Source organism: Carettochelys insculpta, chromosome 4, assembly GCF_033958435.1.
Source record: "Carettochelys insculpta isolate YL-2023 chromosome 4, ASM3395843v1, whole genome shotgun sequence".
In the NCBI taxonomy this organism is placed as follows: domain Eukaryota; kingdom Metazoa; phylum Chordata; order Testudines; family Carettochelyidae; genus Carettochelys; species Carettochelys insculpta.
This window is the reverse complement of record NC_134140.1, coordinates 43,090,187-43,108,289: the sequence shown is the minus strand read 5'-3', so window position 1 is coordinate 43,108,289 and position 18,103 is coordinate 43,090,187. Positions and strand designations below refer to the sequence as shown.

The 18,103-nt window shown below is 40.9% G+C and overlaps 1 protein-coding gene across 5 annotated transcripts in view; it reads right to left on the bottom strand.

Annotated features, from left to right (window-relative positions):
* KLHL5 (kelch like family member 5) overlaps nt 1-18,103 on the bottom strand; it is a 218,534-nt gene that overhangs the window by 25,792 nt on the left and 174,639 nt on the right. For 4 of the 5 annotated variants that reach the window (XM_074992607.1, XM_074992609.1, XM_074992610.1 and 1 more), the window contains 2 exons: nt 7,075-7,287; nt 1,142-1,328 (listed from right to left, as the gene is read on the bottom strand). The exons of the other annotated variant lie outside the window; for it this stretch is intronic. In XM_074992607.1, the coding sequence (XP_074848708.1) occupies nt 1,142-1,328; nt 7,075-7,287 (400 nt within the window). The remainder of the gene's footprint in view (nt 1-1,141; nt 1,329-7,074; nt 7,288-18,103) is intronic. 5 annotated transcript variants of the gene reach the window in all.

The window sequence follows — 18,103 nt, the reverse complement described above, 5'->3', positions numbered from 1 at the left end:
TGGCAACATCTGTAATCCAACATGATTTTAGTTAGCTGGACAACCACTTATGGATGTGGCCAAGTTTCCTGTCGTCCCATGAAGTTTGTTTACAGCCACAAGTCTTGGCTCTCAGTGTTCTGTGCTGTTTTTTAGCTGTAATTTACCCCTAAATGTATTCTGAAAGCCCAGGAAGCAGCAGAGGTGCTGGTAATGCACTAGACAATATTGGCCATCTATGGAGGTCCTGTGGACCTCTCTCATTTGGCACAGGTCAGGTCCCGAGGGTGCCAGATGAGAGAGGTTCAACATACATATACACATATATCACTAACAGCTGGTACCAGCATCTCCATCATACAGTCTGTATTAAGGTATTGTTAAAATTAATATTCAGAGGATGAATGAAAACGTGTTCCATTACCCATGACGTTCATCTCACTGAATTGCTTCTAGTTATTGCCACACAGTATGAAAAGTCATAAAAAGTACAGTTTTGAGACACATTGACAGAATGCTTTAGTACTCAGTAAGGGTATGAGTTAAATATTCTGTAGCAGCTTTAACTTATTTTTGTTTATATTCAAGTCTGCGTTAATTTTAACAATTTTTATGTTTAATTTCCTTAAGTTTTTAACAATGTTAATTAACATTTAAGTGAACAGAGTTTCCATTCATTTGATTGAACATTTAAATGAACAGAAGTGTGGTGATCCCATTATAGCTGTACAAAAATCATAACTCAGTTGCTTCCACACATCACATTTTTGTTGGTATACCTCTATACAAAAGGAGAGGAGTAGGTTGGATATTAGGAAAAACTACTTCACCAGGAGGCTCGTAAAGCACTGGAATGTATTGCCTAGAAAGGTGGTGGATTCTCCATCCCTAGAGGTTTTTAAGTTCCAGTTTGACAAGGTCCTGGCTGGGATGACTTAATTGGGTTTGATCCTGCTTGAAGCAGGGGGCTGGACTAGATGACCTCCTGAGGTCCCTTCCAGCCCTATGATTCTATTACAGACATAAAAAACATCAGTAGATGTTTGCAAACTGTAGGTTATAATGTATACATGCTCTAATCTCCTACATGTATCTTTTAAAAAATCTACTCAATTGACTTTCAACATACATTGTCATCAACTAAAATTATGTAAACCCATACCTTTTGTTGCATCCATTCCTCCAACTGCAAATAATACCCCTACGGTAGACTTTCTAGGCTTTGTGCGAGGACTTTGCAACATGGGCCGTCTCTCTGGCAACAAATGGTATTTCATTGCTTCCATAATAAGTTTTTGACATTCAATGTCATCCTTAAAGAGTGCATTATTTTCCATGTCTGCCAGAAACTGGAAAAGATACAATGAACCATGTTAAATGGACAAGCAAGAGGCAAGAAAGTTAAAAGAATAGAAATCACAATGGAACATTTTGTCCAAAAATGTTGCAGTCTGGTTTACTATATGCACTCTTCAGAATGATCACACAAATAGTATGCGTAAAATTAGAGGAATCAATGTATAGAACACACATGTTTTGAAATATATTTAGAAAGACAGAAAAAGGGAAAAAATGGGGTTCACCTTCGCAAGGGTGTGCAAACTGGGTGGCAGGTGCCTTGTGGGGGGCACAGCATGATCAGCTCCTGCATCTCAGGTTCATCCACCTTACTCAAAAAGGTTGAAATATGTTTCTGTTTTTACGTATGTGTATTCACATTTATATACCAATTAATGAAGTTTTTACATTCTACGTACATATTTTCTTACACATGCTGAAAGTTTTCTTTTGTTTTTTGTTTTTTTTAAATATATGAACACAACTGAAATTTCCATTGATTTGGATTACATTAGAGGGTTGGGGGGCTCTGCTAATTACAGGGATGAAAAATGGGGCCCGATGTAAAAGGTTTGCTCACCCCTATTCTAATGGGTGATTCTTGCTTAATGTTTCAAAGGAAGACACAGTATATTTCCCAATGTCACTGCCTATGTACCGAGAGAAAAATTCTTCCTAACTGTCAAATTTGTCACTCAGTTTAACCCTGGACTTATGTATCAGGAATCAAAATAATTACAGACAAATACTAATTTGCTGACGGTGAAGTGATTGCAGCGAATATTGAACACTTCAAAGTAAGTCTATTCCCAACTTTGTAAACGACCTGTTGTGTGATGGCAAATACAGGAAGGAGGCAGAGAGCTATATAATGACATTTATACAGTGCTTATTACTACAGCATCTAAGCATTACATAAATAGAAAAATAGCAAGACCTCCTAAAATTTAGGTTAAGCTATATACACTGCTCAGGTATGTAAAAAAATCCATGCCTTCAAAAGATATAGGCAAGTTAACCTAATCTCGGGTATAAATGAATTCTTCTGTCAATTTAACTATCTGCTTCAAGAGGGTGGATTAAATACACTCATCCCTTGCTATAGGAGCGCAACTGGTTCCCAGCTTTCTGCTCGTAGCTGAAAACTCGTAAGAGGGACACTAGACTACCATTAAAATAAATGTAAAAGTTTCTGGCTGGTTCCTACTGCTCATAACTCAGCGGAGTGGCAACAGGTGGCACTGCTTTTGAAAGGTAAGTGAACCTTGGGTTGGGGAGGGTTAAAGGCTGGGGGCAGTTTGGGGCCATAAGCAGGAAGGAGGGTTAAAATCTGGTGATGGGTTGGGTCCATGGTGGGAGTGGCGAGCAGACAGGTAGGGGGGTTCAGGCTGCAGTAGTTTAAGTGTGTGGAATCAGTGAGGGTGGGGGGGGTCAGGCTGCCGCGGTTCAGGACTGCAGGGCCAGCAGGAGGTCAGGTTGCAGGGCCAGTAGAGGGTCTGGCTGCTGTGGTTTGGGGCTGCAGGACTGGCGGGGTGGTCTGGCTGCTGCGGTTTGGCATCGTGGGGCCAGTAGGGGGGGTCAGGCTGCAGCGGGTTGGGGCTGCGGAGACAGCAGGGGGGTTAGGCTGCCGCAGTTTGGCATCGCAGGGCCAGTGGGGGGGAGTCAGGCTGCAGTGGGTTGGGACTGCAGGGCTGGAGGGGTGCAGGGGTCAGGCTGCAGCAGGTTGGGGCTGTGGGGCCGGTGGGCTGTGGGGGGTTAGGCTGCAGTGGGTTGGGGTTGCAGGGCCAGCTGGCGGGGTCAGACTACAGGCGGCTGGAGCCGTGGGGAGGAAATTAGGCTCATATTACCGGGGGGGAACTCACTCATCAAGTGAACTAAGGTAGGTGTATGTGTCCCTCGTTTAAGCGAGTACTCATAAGTAAAGTACTCGTTTAACAAGGGATGAGTGTACAGTGAGGGAAAACAATGGCACGGGTGTAGCACTTTAGCTGTGTCACTCTAAGCATCTGTAGTGCAGACATGACCTAAGATCAGGCAAGGGGGCAGCTGTGATGTGGCCCCATATTATGAGTGAGATATTAGTCTTTCACGCTCTTTTTAGTTTAATCTTAGACAGCTGCTTTTTGAACACACCAGTTAGTTTTCTTCTGTACTAGTTCTATATGCAAATACTGTATACTTTCATATCCAACATTCTATCTAGAACTCTCAAATAAGCAAATTTTAATCATAAGTAACTTTTAGTTATGTTTTCCACAAGTACAGTACAGTGAAAGTAACTACACATAAATACAGCAAATACAGTATAAGTTTACAGTTACCAACAACAGTAGTATTTTACAAAGAACCCTGCATACATTTTTGTTTCTTAATATATAATCATGTTTCTCTTTAGCGTTATGCATTGCTAGGTATCTCTCTCTATTATTTAGAATATTTCTATATCCGGCAACCTCCCAGTCCCTAGGCTGCCAGATATGAAAGAGTTTACTGTACGTTATTGATGATGATGATGATGACGACATGTGGAGATAGACATCTCATAGAACTGGAAGGGACCTTGGGAGGTCATTGAGTCCAGTCCCCTGCCCTTTCAGCAGGACCAAGCACCATCCCTTTTTTAATCTATTTACCCCATCCCTAAATGGCCCCCTCAGGGACTGAACTCACAATCCCGGGTTTGTCAGGTCAATGCTCAAACCACTCATTACAATATATACTGAAAGCCCTGAAAAACCCAGATTTTTGACATCTACATAAAACACAAAACTTATTTTTAACAAGTTCTGAAAAATGCAATAAATAAATCCCCAAAAACAAAGCTCTAATCATAAATTACAGTTTCCTGAGTGTTTATTAATGCAGCTCATTGCACCAAATTTCTAAGTGTTTTATAGTAGAAATGTTGAATTAACATTATAAGGACATCTGAAAAAACAGATGCAGAAAAAGGCATAATGTTTGTCGACTTGAAATTTTTTTCAGAAGTATTTTAAATAGAAAACTAAGTACTAGGAGCTTCTGAAGAAAACGTTGAATCTGTCAAAGTTAGTGATTAATCATCTTTTTCAAAGTATGACCAAAGACCTGATACTAGCTACTGGAATCTGGTAAATACACAATACAGTACAAAGAAATAACCATGTCACAAGCCTTTGATGTCTAAGATGCTGCTTCTCTCAGTAAACAGTGATGCCATAATGCGGCTGGTAGCTTCAAAGAAATCTTTATAAAATGATGAAACTGAGGTTCTCTTACAAGTTTTGCTGTCATTTACTCTACAGCTCTAAAACACTATCCTGTGATTTTTTTAAGTGTATACATTTAAGACCCTACATTGCTATTTATAACATTATGGCTTTAGTGAGTCCTCCAATTTTTTCATCTCTTTCTTCTAAAGATCTCTGAACCTTTGCCCTTAAAATTGGAAACAGTTTCATTATATTTTAATAAGTTTGCTCTGACACATTAGCCATTGTTACAAGATCATGTAACAAAACACTTAACATACATTCTTGAGTCAGATGTAAGTCTTTTGTTGCAACTTAATTATTTTCCTGATTTATATGTGATTTGCATTCATATTAACAATACTTCAATTTCAGTTTTTAAGAATCTGAAAAAAAATAAAATCGTAGAATCAGATATGCCAGCATACATTAGCAAAAGACGTAAGACACAAAGAGAGAGACAAAAGTGGTTGCAATCAAGTATTCTTCTGGTGTTTTGCCCTTAACATTTACTGTCCAATTAGTACTGAACAGGGACAACGTCTCTTGATCATATATTTGTTTACTAATTTCTGTAGTTTCTATTTCCAAAGACTCTAGATCAGTGGTTCCCAACTTGTGGTCAGTGGACCTGTGGGGATCCAAAAGGGTGTTGCAGGGGTCCTTGAAAAAAAGCAAAAGATAAATTGCTAGAATTGTCTTTGAAGCGGGGGCCCGGGAATGAGTTGTGGCGGATGGTTGGGAGTCTGCACTAGTGAAAAAAAGGTTTGGCACCACTGCTCCAGATGTTTCATTTACCATGGATTTAAAGACAAGAATAATATAAAATCAATTATTTTCTGAACGTCAAGGGACTCTGATTTCAATACGCTTCTAACGAAAGTGAATTACAAATTCAGGGACCCACAGCTGAATCAGTTGTGCCAATGGCTTTGTAATACTCAAGGGTAAACATGAAAAGCAAATGCCTTCTAGACAATCCAGCTAATGATCATAAAAAGGAGATAAGGTGCATACAACAGAGCCAGAAATAACTGAGTACTTTTTATCATTAAGAGATTGAAGACCACAATTCATAGACGATTTTTACTTATATATGTTGAAGGCCTATGGAAGACTTAATTTTCCCATCCATAAAACAGAAATAATTCTTAATCTACTTGACAGGAATGTTTCAAGTGTTCAGTTTTTAAAGCCCTGTGACATTACATAAGTACTAAATATTATTAATAAAATCAATGAGAGCACTTTTTTTAATGACTCTAGTGCAAGGAGGATCGGTAAAGCAGCCACAACTCTGTCCAGACTCAGCGAGAGAGTTTGGAATAACAACAAGCTGTACACTCACACCAAAATGCAAGTCTACAGAGCCTGCATCCTCAGCACCCTCCTTTATGGCAGCGAGACTTGGACACTGTACGCCCGCCAGGAAAAGAGGCTGAACGTCTTCCACTTGCGCTGCCTCAGGCGCATCCTTGGAATATTGTGGAAGGACAGAGTGTCCAACATTACCATCCTTGAGCAAGCTGGAATCCCAACTATGCACACCCTCCTCAGGCAGCGGCGGCTCCGCTGGCTTGGCCACCTCCACAGGATGAATGACGGAAGGATCCCAAAAGACATCCTGTATGGTGAGCTAGCCTCTGGCAAAAGACCTCCCGGATGCCCCCAGCTGCGCTACAAAGATGTTTGCAAGAGAGACCTCAGGGAAGAAGACATTAAGCCAGACAGCTGGGAGGAGCTGGCAGACGATCGCAGCAGATGGAGGCAGGAACTATACAAGGGCCTTCAGAAGGGTGAGTTGAGGATCAGACAGCTAGCAAAGGAGAAGCGAGCCCACAGAAAGCACAGCAAGGACCTGCCAGACATCCATTACATATGCAACAGATGCAGCAAGGACTGTCACTCTCGTGTGGGTCTTCACAGTCACAGCCGATGCTGCAAATGAGGATGCCAAACGGAACTACGAAGGGCGCGATCCATAGTCTACGTAGACTGAAGGATGCTACTACTTGTGCGAGTGGCGTTCTCATATATTCAGCTACAAAACTGACCACACATCTTCATAGAATGATCCCAGAAGATAATATTGTTAAAAGAAAAAGCATGCAAAAGGCTGGCTGCCTATTGTATTAGGAATTGGAAACTGAAGTAAAATGTAAAAACATATGTAAAACACTGATCAATTATTATTTAATGATATGCCTTTGTAAAGTGCTTTAAGATCTACTGACGAAAAACACTACATGAAACCTAGGTGTTGTTACTATTTAAAGCATTTTGCTTCTAACTATTCCCTCACTATGGAATCCTGAGGCACACTGCAATTCACCAGCAGAAAAGACACTGAACACATCATGCACGAATCCGCTGTGCAGTCCTCCTTTATTTACTCCTGTTTCCAAGAAACAAAAATCACCACCAGTTTGAGGGACTGACACACAGGAAGTATAAGTATCACCCCTAAAAATAGTGATGCAGTTTATGGGAAGATGTAATTAATGGTTTTATATTTATAATAGTTTACCTGTGGAGCCAGTAGAGGAAGCCTAATGTAAGCCAAAAGGTGACTAAGATCTTTCCTTCTCTGTTCCAAATCATGTCGAACCCAAGTAAGCAGTGCATTCAATATAGTTTCTTCATTAGGAATATTCATATCATCACTTGCCAAAAGCTTGGCAATTTCAGCAGCTGGCAATAATAAAAACTCCTGGTTTCTAATTACTTCCATGAAATTCTCCTGAAAAGAAAAAAAAGTACTTTCAGTATAAAATTAGTAAAGCCCTTTGGCCAGGGCCATTGTCAGACTGCTTCAGAAAATTTATAGAAACACAATGTGCTGAGATGCAGATTTTGCAGAGCAGAGAGTTACAGCATACTGCAGTAACGGGCATGTTCATAACTGCTTTCATTATAGCTGTATTCATTTGTGTCAAATCAAATTTTCAATGACTAAACAAACAGGAAAATGGTTCTAACTTTGACATTCAGTAGCTTATTTTAAATTGTGTTTATTGGTACATAAGTCAAATACAGCTAAATAAAGTATAGATAGTGGAATAATGATATAAAGGATTCATAATACTGCATTATGCTAAAATATTTTTTATTAATAACTATTTTTTTGATAGGCTTCATTTCTACACATCTTCCCTTTTGTCATTTTTAGTAGCCTCTCCTCCTATCAGGGGAGGAAGAACAAAATACAAAATGTTTCTGACCACAAGTGCATATTATTAAAAATACCAGGATTTTTAGAAGAGTTTGTGGAAGCTTTGTTAAACTCAAATGCAAGTGGAAAAAAATCTAGCATAGCAATAATAATCTTATAAAAAGTACATTTTGCCAAACTTGAATGCTTTTTTTAATACTACTGAAAAGAACAAGATCACAACTCCTGCATCCTCCTTTTCAAGGGAAAAAGAAGAAGGCATAAGGTGGAAAGAGTGTGTCTGAATCAAAATAAGTTCCAGCTGTGGCTTGCCCATGTCAGCTGACCTGAATTTGAGGGGCTTTGGCACTTGTGCTTTAAAACTGTAGCGTAGATGTTCGGGTTCAGGCTGGAGACAGGGCAAGCTCAAATGTCTCTACTTCAATTTTATAGCTCCATTGCCCAAGCCAGTTGACACAGGCTCTGAGACTAAGTGCTGCAGGTTTTTTTTATTTCAGTGTAGATGTACTCAGTGTGGTCTCACCTTGGAACAGCATACCTATATGTCTTCTTTTACTCAGATTGTGGGTACTTCATGATCAAGACCAAAATTAGCAGACATTATGTAAGTGAATTTAGAAACATTTGATTTAAATGTCTAAAGTAAACTTACACTCAAAATTAATTGAAATAGGGTTGGATATTCAATTGGGTGACTGAAAACTGACCAAATACATTTTTAAGAGATAAAAATAAAACTCAAAATATCTATGAGGTGGCTCTGTTCGATAAGGGGACTGTGAAGAAATAAGTGTAAAGTATTTAACAGCTTCATTTTGATCTAAAAGCAGTAAGCTACACGTTAGTGAAATTCACAGAAAATACTAAACTGAAAATATCTACTACTTGTAAAAAAGCAAGCTAATATCTCAGCGGAAAAATAATTCAATAGCTCAAAACACTGATTTAATAACAGAACAAAAGCCAGAAGCAGTACAGAGAAATACTGATGAAAATGGCATTGCAAATCAGATATGACTTTACAATACAATATGTTAATAAAAATCTCCATTACAATTTTAGACTGCATAAGCACTGGGCGTATCACCACAGAGGAGGAAGACTTTTTTTTTGTTTTGTTTAAAAGACAATACATTAAGTATTGCATCCAGTTCCTTGCATTTTATAACCACAAAGATTAAGGGAGTTCAGAGAAGAGGAACAAGATCTATAAAGGCTAGATGGATTGATTTTATGGGGAAGGATTAAACACAGTAAGTGTTAGTGTGACTAAAAATATAAAAGAAGACAAGGCATATGACTGTCTACAAATATCTTGTTAAATTAGTCTGTTAAATTTTTAAGTAAGGATCTTCATGTTTTATCACTCACTTCCTTTCACATTTGGTAGGTGCTCCCCATAAATGTCCATAAAGCTGCTTCATTATTCATGTTCAAAACCCTTCTCTCTACCATGCCTATAAAAATTTGACTGTGATTGGGATACTAGCAAGTTGAAATAATTTCCTATTATGTTGATTAATACTGTCTCATGGTTACCTTGTATTCACCTGCTTGTTTGTAGAGGGGTGGGGAACTTTTTATGGTTCGATGGCCACTGACCCACATAAAAATCAGTTGAGGGCCACATAAAAATGAGAAGCAAAAAGAAAAAATATCCCACACAAAACCCTCCCTGATGTGGCCCAACTGAGGTACCTCACTCCCCTCACAATCCCACACAAAGGGCAGGGGACTGAGAAGGGGGACTGGGATACTGAGGTTCAGGGCTTCCGCCTGGCTAAATTAACTCTTCTGGAGGCCACGGCTGAGACCAAAAATAACGGGTTCAGAGTACAGTGTGTGGGAGGGGCCTGCCAGGGAGCAGGTGTGGGTCTGCGCAGGAGGAAGGCTGCAGGAGTGGTCTGAGGTGGTTGGAGGGAAGGTCTACTTCACAGTGGCAGAGAGACATAGCCCTGCACCACCTTTCTGGTTGCTATGTATGCAGAGAGTCTGCTTCTTCATCCCTATCCAAGCCTCTGTTTCTGAGTTTTTCTCCTCATAGTCAGTATTGATCTTTGCTGCTGCTCACAGATTACTCAAGCAGTAGCAAGCTGAACCTAATCCAATTCTTGCAATGTTTTACAACTGTGTGTTTCTGAAGACCAGCAATATAAAACAGACATGACTGTTCACTTTTCACTTGCTTTAGAACTTGAAAAAGCTCTGAGCACAAGCTACAGCAGAGATAATGGAGCTGTCTTCCTGGAAACTTGGGCAGCACTGGTTTATAATCACTTCATGTTCAGAAGAACGGTTCCCTCTTATTTTGTATGTCCATGTGCAGAAGGACTTTTGTTATGTGCACCAATATAGAGGTGATGCATCACATAACAAAAGTCATTTGACACACAGTGTGTTGTGGGAGTGGGGCCAAGGGGCTGGATGATGATTCTAAATATGGGTTTGGTTGTAAAAGGGGGTTCCAGGCTTTGGAGGGGGCTCCAGGTGGGATGCAGAAGGAGGTGAGGAGTCCAGCTGGAGGTGTCAACTGGAGTGGGGCTGGGGATGAAGAGTTTGAGGTGCAAGACGGGGCTCCAGGTTGGGAGGGAAGCAAGTGACTCAAAATACAGGAGAGGGCTGAGGGTTTGGGTGGAGGTGATGAGGGCTCCAGGATGGGCTCAGGGACTTTCAGCTCAGAAGGGGATGGGGAGGGCTGGAGCTCAGGCTTACCTGGACTGCTCCTGGTCAGTCGCTAAGTCAGGCTGCCTATCCTGGGGCACTGCAATATGCCCCAGACGCAGCAGGTCCAACTCCAGGAAGGGCATGAAGGACTGCAACACACCTTGCATGCTGCTCTTGTTATGAGCACTGCCCCCACACCAAGTCAGTGCTGAGGGCGGGGGCAGCACTCAGAGCCCTGTGACCTGTGGTCTAGCAGCCAGACCTGCTTCTGACAACTTTCTTGCCAGCCCCAGCACAGAGCTGCCCCAGTTGTGTCAGCTCCATGCTGGGGCTGGTGGGGATGGTTCCTTCTCCCCTGGCCACAGCAGCTGGGGGACAAGGGGCCTCCCTCCTCAACTATGGCAGCTTTGGGGTTTGGGTTGTGACATTTTTCCTCCCTGCAGCCCTGTGCTGGGCTTAGTAAATAGTACAGGAACTTAATAGGAAGCTGTGCTGCTGCTTAGAGAGAACCTAATTCAAAAGGTTTTCCTTATAACTTATAACGCTAGCAACTTAAAAATTAACAGCATGAAACCTGAATTCTGCAGGAGTAAATGGTACCTGCCTTGGAACGTTTCCTGTTTATCAGAGCAAGTGGATTTTTGAAGCTCTGAAAGAAGTATATTAAACTCTTTGATATCCAGCAACCCTGGGACCAGAAGATTGCTAGATATGCAAATATGCTGATTAACAAAAAGCACTGGCAACACAGCGGCTGGGAAGGCAGCAGGCACCAGAGGAACATGCTGGGAGCTCTGGGGCCGGGAAGCTAATGGGAGCCAGAGGAATGTGCAGACAGCTCTAGGGTGCATAGCAGCTCTGCGGACCGGGAAGCCATCAGGGGCCAGACGACTGCGCTGGCAGCTCTGGGGCCATGAAGCCATCTTGTCTGGAGAAACAAGCTGGCAGCTCTGAGGCTGGAGGAATGCGCCAGAGCTGGAAAACTCCAGCAGCTCCAGCCCTGGGGAGCCATCCGTGACTGGGGGAACACTGGCAGTGATGGGGCTGGGGGAACTCAACAGCCCTGGGGCTAAGAATTATTTCCATGATGTGACATGTTTGTTCTGGTTATCTGAATGTTCCAGTTGACTGAATCCCACATAAAAGAGTTTACTGTGCAAGCTATATTCCTGTTGTCTGAAAGCACTCATTTCCCTTTGATTCACATTTTTGAAATGAAAACAAAAAAGTCTAAATATTTCACTGATTAGCTATGCACACTATCAATTGCTCTCTAAGAAGCTAGAAGAGAATAAAAAAGAATTTTTTCTTGACAGATTGAGGATAATCAGATGCTACGTAGGTCCTTGGGCAGGACACAAGATAACATCTGGAGTTCTGGATTCTCACTCCAGTTTTGCCATTCTGTAGCAACACGATCCTTGCCTTAATTTTTCCATCATTGTTTTAGAGATGGAAAAAGAAAAATGGAGGCACAATCATATTTGCCCTGTTTTCTTAAGCAGATGATGGCCTACAGAGGAAGATACTAAGTATTGTTACTATAAAACAATCACTATACAAAGAAAGATTCTGTAGTTAAAATATGTTAATCCTAGAAATAATTACATTAATTAACTTGGCAGTTTTTATTATATTTTAGTTCCCTCCCTGTCTTCAAAAGAAGGTAGAATAATTATACTGTGCTCATCTTTGGACAAGATGATACAACATCTTGAAGTTACTTCAGAAGTCAAATCAATGGAGATTAGTTTATTCAGGCAACCAGAATGACATAAAGAAGTTACAGTTGTCACCCTTGTTGGAAATGAAGGGTGGCCCTAGACCTGATATAACATGAAGATGCTGGAAGTAAGAGAAAGTTACTCAACTTTGTGTGGTAATTGAGGTTGTGTGCGTCCCTAGAGATGCTCCACTACAGGTAATGGTGTGTCCCTGTACTGTCACTTTGGGAGTTTTGCAGCAGTGCCCATATGGTTGTGCACATGTGCTGTCTACCTTGCATGTCACTAGTATGTGAAATATTGTGTGCACAAGTTGGATCCCTCACTTCCTTCTCTATCACAGCGTGTGCTTCAGACTCTGAAGTACAGGGGAGGAGGGTGGGTAATGGAGTAATAACAGGGGCATAAAACTTGAAGAACCTCAGTTATTGCACAAGATAAGTAAGCTCCTCTTCTTCAAGATGTCCCCCTGTGCATTCCACTCCAGGTAACCCTCTTCATATGGTAGGGGCTTTGAAGCTGATAGATAACTGGATACTATCCCTAGGCCAAGTCAGTTATGTGCTCTAGGGCTTTGCATAATTCCATAATATATGGCAAAAATGCGTTCAAAAGTCCATGTAGCACCTTTGCAGAGGTCCATAAAGGGGATGCTAATTAGATGGTGGTGGGACACTGTTGAGGAAAGTTCTGGATGATGATGTTGACCTAACAGACTGCATCTTGATTGCTGATGGCAGTATAACATTATGTTCCATATTCTTTCATGAAAATATGCCTATGGTATAAATATGACAAAACCGACACACACTTTATCCTCTCTTTTTAGTGGAAAATTACAAAAAGTCCAAGATAATGATGAGTATCAGGTGCCAGTATGACCTGACCTAGTAGTGTCACAGCTATGTTCCATAGTGTGGCTAAGATTATATTTATGGCATTGAACCTGTCTCACAGAAGTGATGCCCTTTCTTTGATGGAATTGAGTTAAGTGTCTATGAGTTCTACCTGTTAAGTTAGTTATACTGTTGATTTTTTTTTTTTAAATTTTTTAATTGTAGAACAAGCCTCTGGAAATAAGCCACTTTAGTCTGTTTAGAATGAATGCTATCTACATGTGTGCATGACTTGAAAAGACAATCATCCAGTTAAATCTGAGGTAATGCCTGCGTGCAGGGTGTATTGTGACATGAAAAGCAGGCTGAAGGTTAAAAACCAGTCCCTCTGCTCCAGCACTGCTATTATTATCGGTAGAGTGACAATCCTGACTTCTTTTTTTTAAAACAAATTTGTTCAGTCGGTTGCTATCCTCCTTTATTCTTTGGTGTTAAAAAGTAATGGGAATAAAACCCTTTCCCTTTATGTTGTACAGGAACAGATTCCACTGCCTTCAATTGGAGGATATAACTTACCTCTTGCACAAGTGTTCAGGAGGAGGCCCCTGAAGAAGGACAAGGGGCATTATAGACAGGAAAGGAATGTTATAGCCCAATCAGATGACTTGTAGGGGCAATTTGTCTGTCATTCATGTTTGGTACAATGGAAGTAACCAATCTCCAAATAATAGAGCATGGTGGAAGTGCTATAAGGTAGGATAGGTCTTCTCAACTCTCAACTAAGCCTTCAAATTTGCTCATTAAAGGAAGATGGATGAGGAACCACTGCTGGTGGAGGGTGTCACGATTGTGGTCTCTGTCTCTAGCATTGTTGCTGCTACTTGTAATGCTGGTGGTAATTTTGTGAGCGTGTAGGGTATCTACAACTCTGAAAGAGTTGATATCTGTATTATCACGTTCTTGGGGCAGGTGCATGGATGCCAAGAAATCAGAGTGTGACTCTCTGTCAGAAAAGGAGATCTTCAGCTACAACATGTATCTCCCTTATAAATGATGAGGAGTTAAACCATGAAGCCTTCTGCATGAGAACAGCTGTAGCAATAGATGTGGCTGCAGTGTCAACTGCATCCAGTGAGGCCTGCACAACACACAACCATGTGTCCTTCAGACATGATATATTCTAATTGTTTTTTCCTCAGGGATGTCATTAATAAAGTCCATAAATGTTCCATAGTTCTGGTGGTCATTTTTTGCTAGTAGTGCCACATAATTTGACACTCTAAATTGGAGAGTGAATGAAGAGTATATTTTGCATCCAAAGAGATTCAACCTTTTACTCTGTTCATCTTTGGGAGTGGATTGGAAATACTGCCATTCGTTCCTCTGGTTGGCTGCCTCCACTACTTGTGAGTTGGGCGTCAATACAAATCATGAACCCTTTGAGGGAACATAATATTCTCAATCTGCTCTTTTGCAAGTTGGTGGACTAGTGACTGGAATTTGCCACACCATGTTAGCAGATTCCATGATACCTCATTGATTAACAGACGAGGAAGTTTACAAACTGTCATTTAACTCTTACTGAATTTCTAGCACCTCCCCCAGGGCAATGCTGAGCTCACTGGCCACTATTTTGAGTAAGTCCTGGAAATGGGTGAAGTCATCTGCAGTGGTAGGTAGTGGGGGCATAACAGTGTAATCTGGTGAAGAGGATGAATTATTGTAGGGTGGTGAGGTATTAAAAGCAATTTCCTCTTCCTGTTCTCTCACTGATACCTCCAGTGCCTCAATCAGTGCTGTCTCACAGAATGGGGACAGTGATTTGATATCAGCTTTCCATGGACTGCAGCATGTTCTGTAGTAGCTTCTGCAAGACTCCCAAGAACTCCTAGAAGAAGAGACTCCAAGGTGGAGAAGACCAACAGGTCCTTGTGGCGAATTAAAATGTTGTGGTACTGAGAGGCTCAATGCCAGCAAACACAGTACCAGTACCAACTTAGATCCATCACCATCAGCACTGGAATGTCAAGTGATGGCAACAACTATTTTGTAACTACAGCATCATAGGCTGCTAAGCCTTCAAGCAGCTAACACCAATGCAAACAATCTAGTGGGCAACAGTTTCCTCCCCCGCCCCCAGTCTGCTCTATTTGAGATGATGAAGATGGCCTTTTGGATTTTAGGAAACTGGACAGAAAAGAAACCAGCGATCTTTGCCAAAAAGAGGATTCTTGTCCTGGGTCAGAGGCTGGTCTCAAAGGACCTCTCCATTATTATAAGTTTAAGCCTCATGTCGTTACCCCTTCATGCCATAGCCTTCTATTTCTGTGGCATGAGAGATTCTCCAAGACAGTGAAAACACTGAGTGTGTCTGCTAAATGCTGGCATCACCTCTCTGCAGATCAAGCATCTTTTAAAATGCAGCCAACCAGGCATTTCTTCAGCCTAAAATTGTAAAATAAATGGTAAAATAATGGTAAAATAAAAATTTGTTTTTTAAAATGGGGTGTAAGCTCGTAACAGAAACCTAAGCTATATAAATTATGTAAACTCACTAGCTTATTCAAAGTTATTTGTCTGAAAATGCAATTTTTCAACAGGCCCTGCTCAGCTCCGCCTTAGGCTGCAGATGGTTGAGAAGGATCTGAGGTGCCCAAGTCATGCATGCAATTACTTCAAGCACCAATGGCACATGAGCTACGCACCACACATGCACAACTCATAACAGCAATGTTGCAAAACTCTCCAAATGAACACTCAGGAATGCACCACCACCTGGAGTGGAGTATCCATAGTACTGTTCCTCTAGAAATGTCCTTATGTTAAAGGCTGCTTTGGAAAATAAATCAAAAGTGCAAAAAACAGGGGCTGACACACAAAGGAAGTATCCTACTCTATATAGCCTGATACAGAGATACCTAAATTAATCTTTTGGCAAATCTAGCAACATTTTAAATTGTGTAATCATGTGGCCCACTATGTTTTACAAATCATACTTACAAAATAAGATAACTATATGTATAATAGGTAAATTAGATGCATTCACATGCCCAATTGTGGTAACTGCATTTTTCATGCCTACATTATCAGAATCAGATCCATAATGCTTGCTTATATGCTACTATGTCAACCACTCATCAGTTCAGACTTTCAGTGTTTCACTGACTTTCCTTAGGACTTTTCAGGAACTGTCAAATTATGAAGTCCAAAAAACTGAAGTAAGAAAATGTATATATTTAAATGAAATATAAATATTTTCTACTATTCATTTATCAAAAAGACAAAAAAGTGTAGCAAAACCAACAAAAATTTTTCCAGTCAGAATCATTTCAGTGCATCACATGATCATTTGCAGGATATGAATAATTTATGGCTATTTAAGGAACAGAATTTATAGATCTCTAGGTATATTTAACCCTTATGCTGTAATATTTTTAAAGAAATGAGCACCAAGTGATTAGCGTTAAACATTTTTCATCTTTCAAATTGCTTTTAAACAAACGAAGTTACTTTGGGATTTATTTTAATTGAAGATTCAATAGGACTATACATTTCTCTTCAGTTTCCATAGCAACATTAGTTTCAAACCTAAGGAACTGATTCAGTATTACTCATTATTGCTAAAATTCAATTTATTGTCTGCATTGGAACTAAACAACATTAAAAAAAGGCCTTGGGAAGAATCCATCTAGCACAACTAATTAGTTTAGAAAACAGCTTTTTAAAATCCTGCTACTTTAAATGTGATTCATGCCAAAGCTTCAGAATTAGAATTAGTAATTCTGCCACTGAAGTAAGCAATGGCCTAAAGGTACACAATTATTTGCCTGTGACTTGAACAACTTCTTACTAAAGGAAAGGCCAGAAATAAACCCACTTTTGAGAAGTGAAACAGCAATCAGACCAGCTGGAGGTACGCCTTCTTAAGGCTAAAATTTTAAAATGCATCAAATAATATTTTACTAACCTTCTGATTGTAGCATTCCACTAGTAAACATTAAAAGACTGTGACTAGACAGAACCGCAACTAGAATAATTTATGTATTTGGCAAAGTGGAGGAAACTACGTGGGCAAGGAGAAAATAAGGAGAATTTCTGTGCAATTTTTTTCATTGTAACATCCAATGATTTCTCAGTCTCTTGCAATTAAGTATACTATGTCTCAAATCATATGTCTGTTTTACTCTGTTCCTGTCTCATCATTGTTTTGATGCTCTTGTCCTCAATCCATTCGTGACCAAGAATGAAATACTCTCTTTAGTATGTACTACTAGTATATATTTGCACACTGTTCATTCACCTATACTGAGAAACTTTAGCATATATACATAATTAAATGAATCAATGATCCATCCACCGAATGGAACCGAATCACACACCTTATAAGAATGCAGGGGCAGTCTGATTCTAATCTCTGATAGTATACTTGGAGCAACAAGGTGGATAAAGTAACAGCTTTTATTGGATCAACTTTTTGATTGGTAAAAAAGAGACAAGCTTTTGAGCTACACAGAGCTCTTCTTTATTCACTGGCTATGTCTACACTAGAGGGTTTTGTCCACAGTACGTTGACAAAATTCAGCACTTTTGTTGACAGGCTTCTGCCTCTCTACCACAAGACAGAACACTTATCAATAGATTCTGTTGACAAAAAAAAGTGTGGATGCTCCACGGCAGCCATTTGTCAACAGAACAGTTCTCCATGGTGCCAGCCAGAGAGGACACTGTCCACAGCAATCATAGGTCTATGCCCTCTCCCTCAGGCCACTCTTAAAGCTGCAGGGAGCCCCGGAAGCAGAGCGTGTGCAAGCAGCAGCATGCTGACTGGCTGTCCAGCACATCTCAGAGCCACAGATGGCCGAAAGCCAGGCATGCTGAAACCGCCCCCCAGAGCCCTCAGGAAAACAGCCCAAGAAGTCCCAGAAGACCCACCTCGGGGCAAAAGTGCAGAGCTCCATCATGGACTGGCCCAGAGCTGCAGGACTTGCTGAGCCTGGGAGCCAAGGAGGCTGTCCTTCTGGACCGCGGCACCAAAAGGAGCAACAACCTGGATTATGCCTGCCTTGCCACAGCCCTGGCTGACCATGGGCACTGCAGCTGTACCCTGGAGCGGGTGTGGGCAAAGGTCAAGGAGCTGCAGCAGGGGTAGTGGGATGGCCA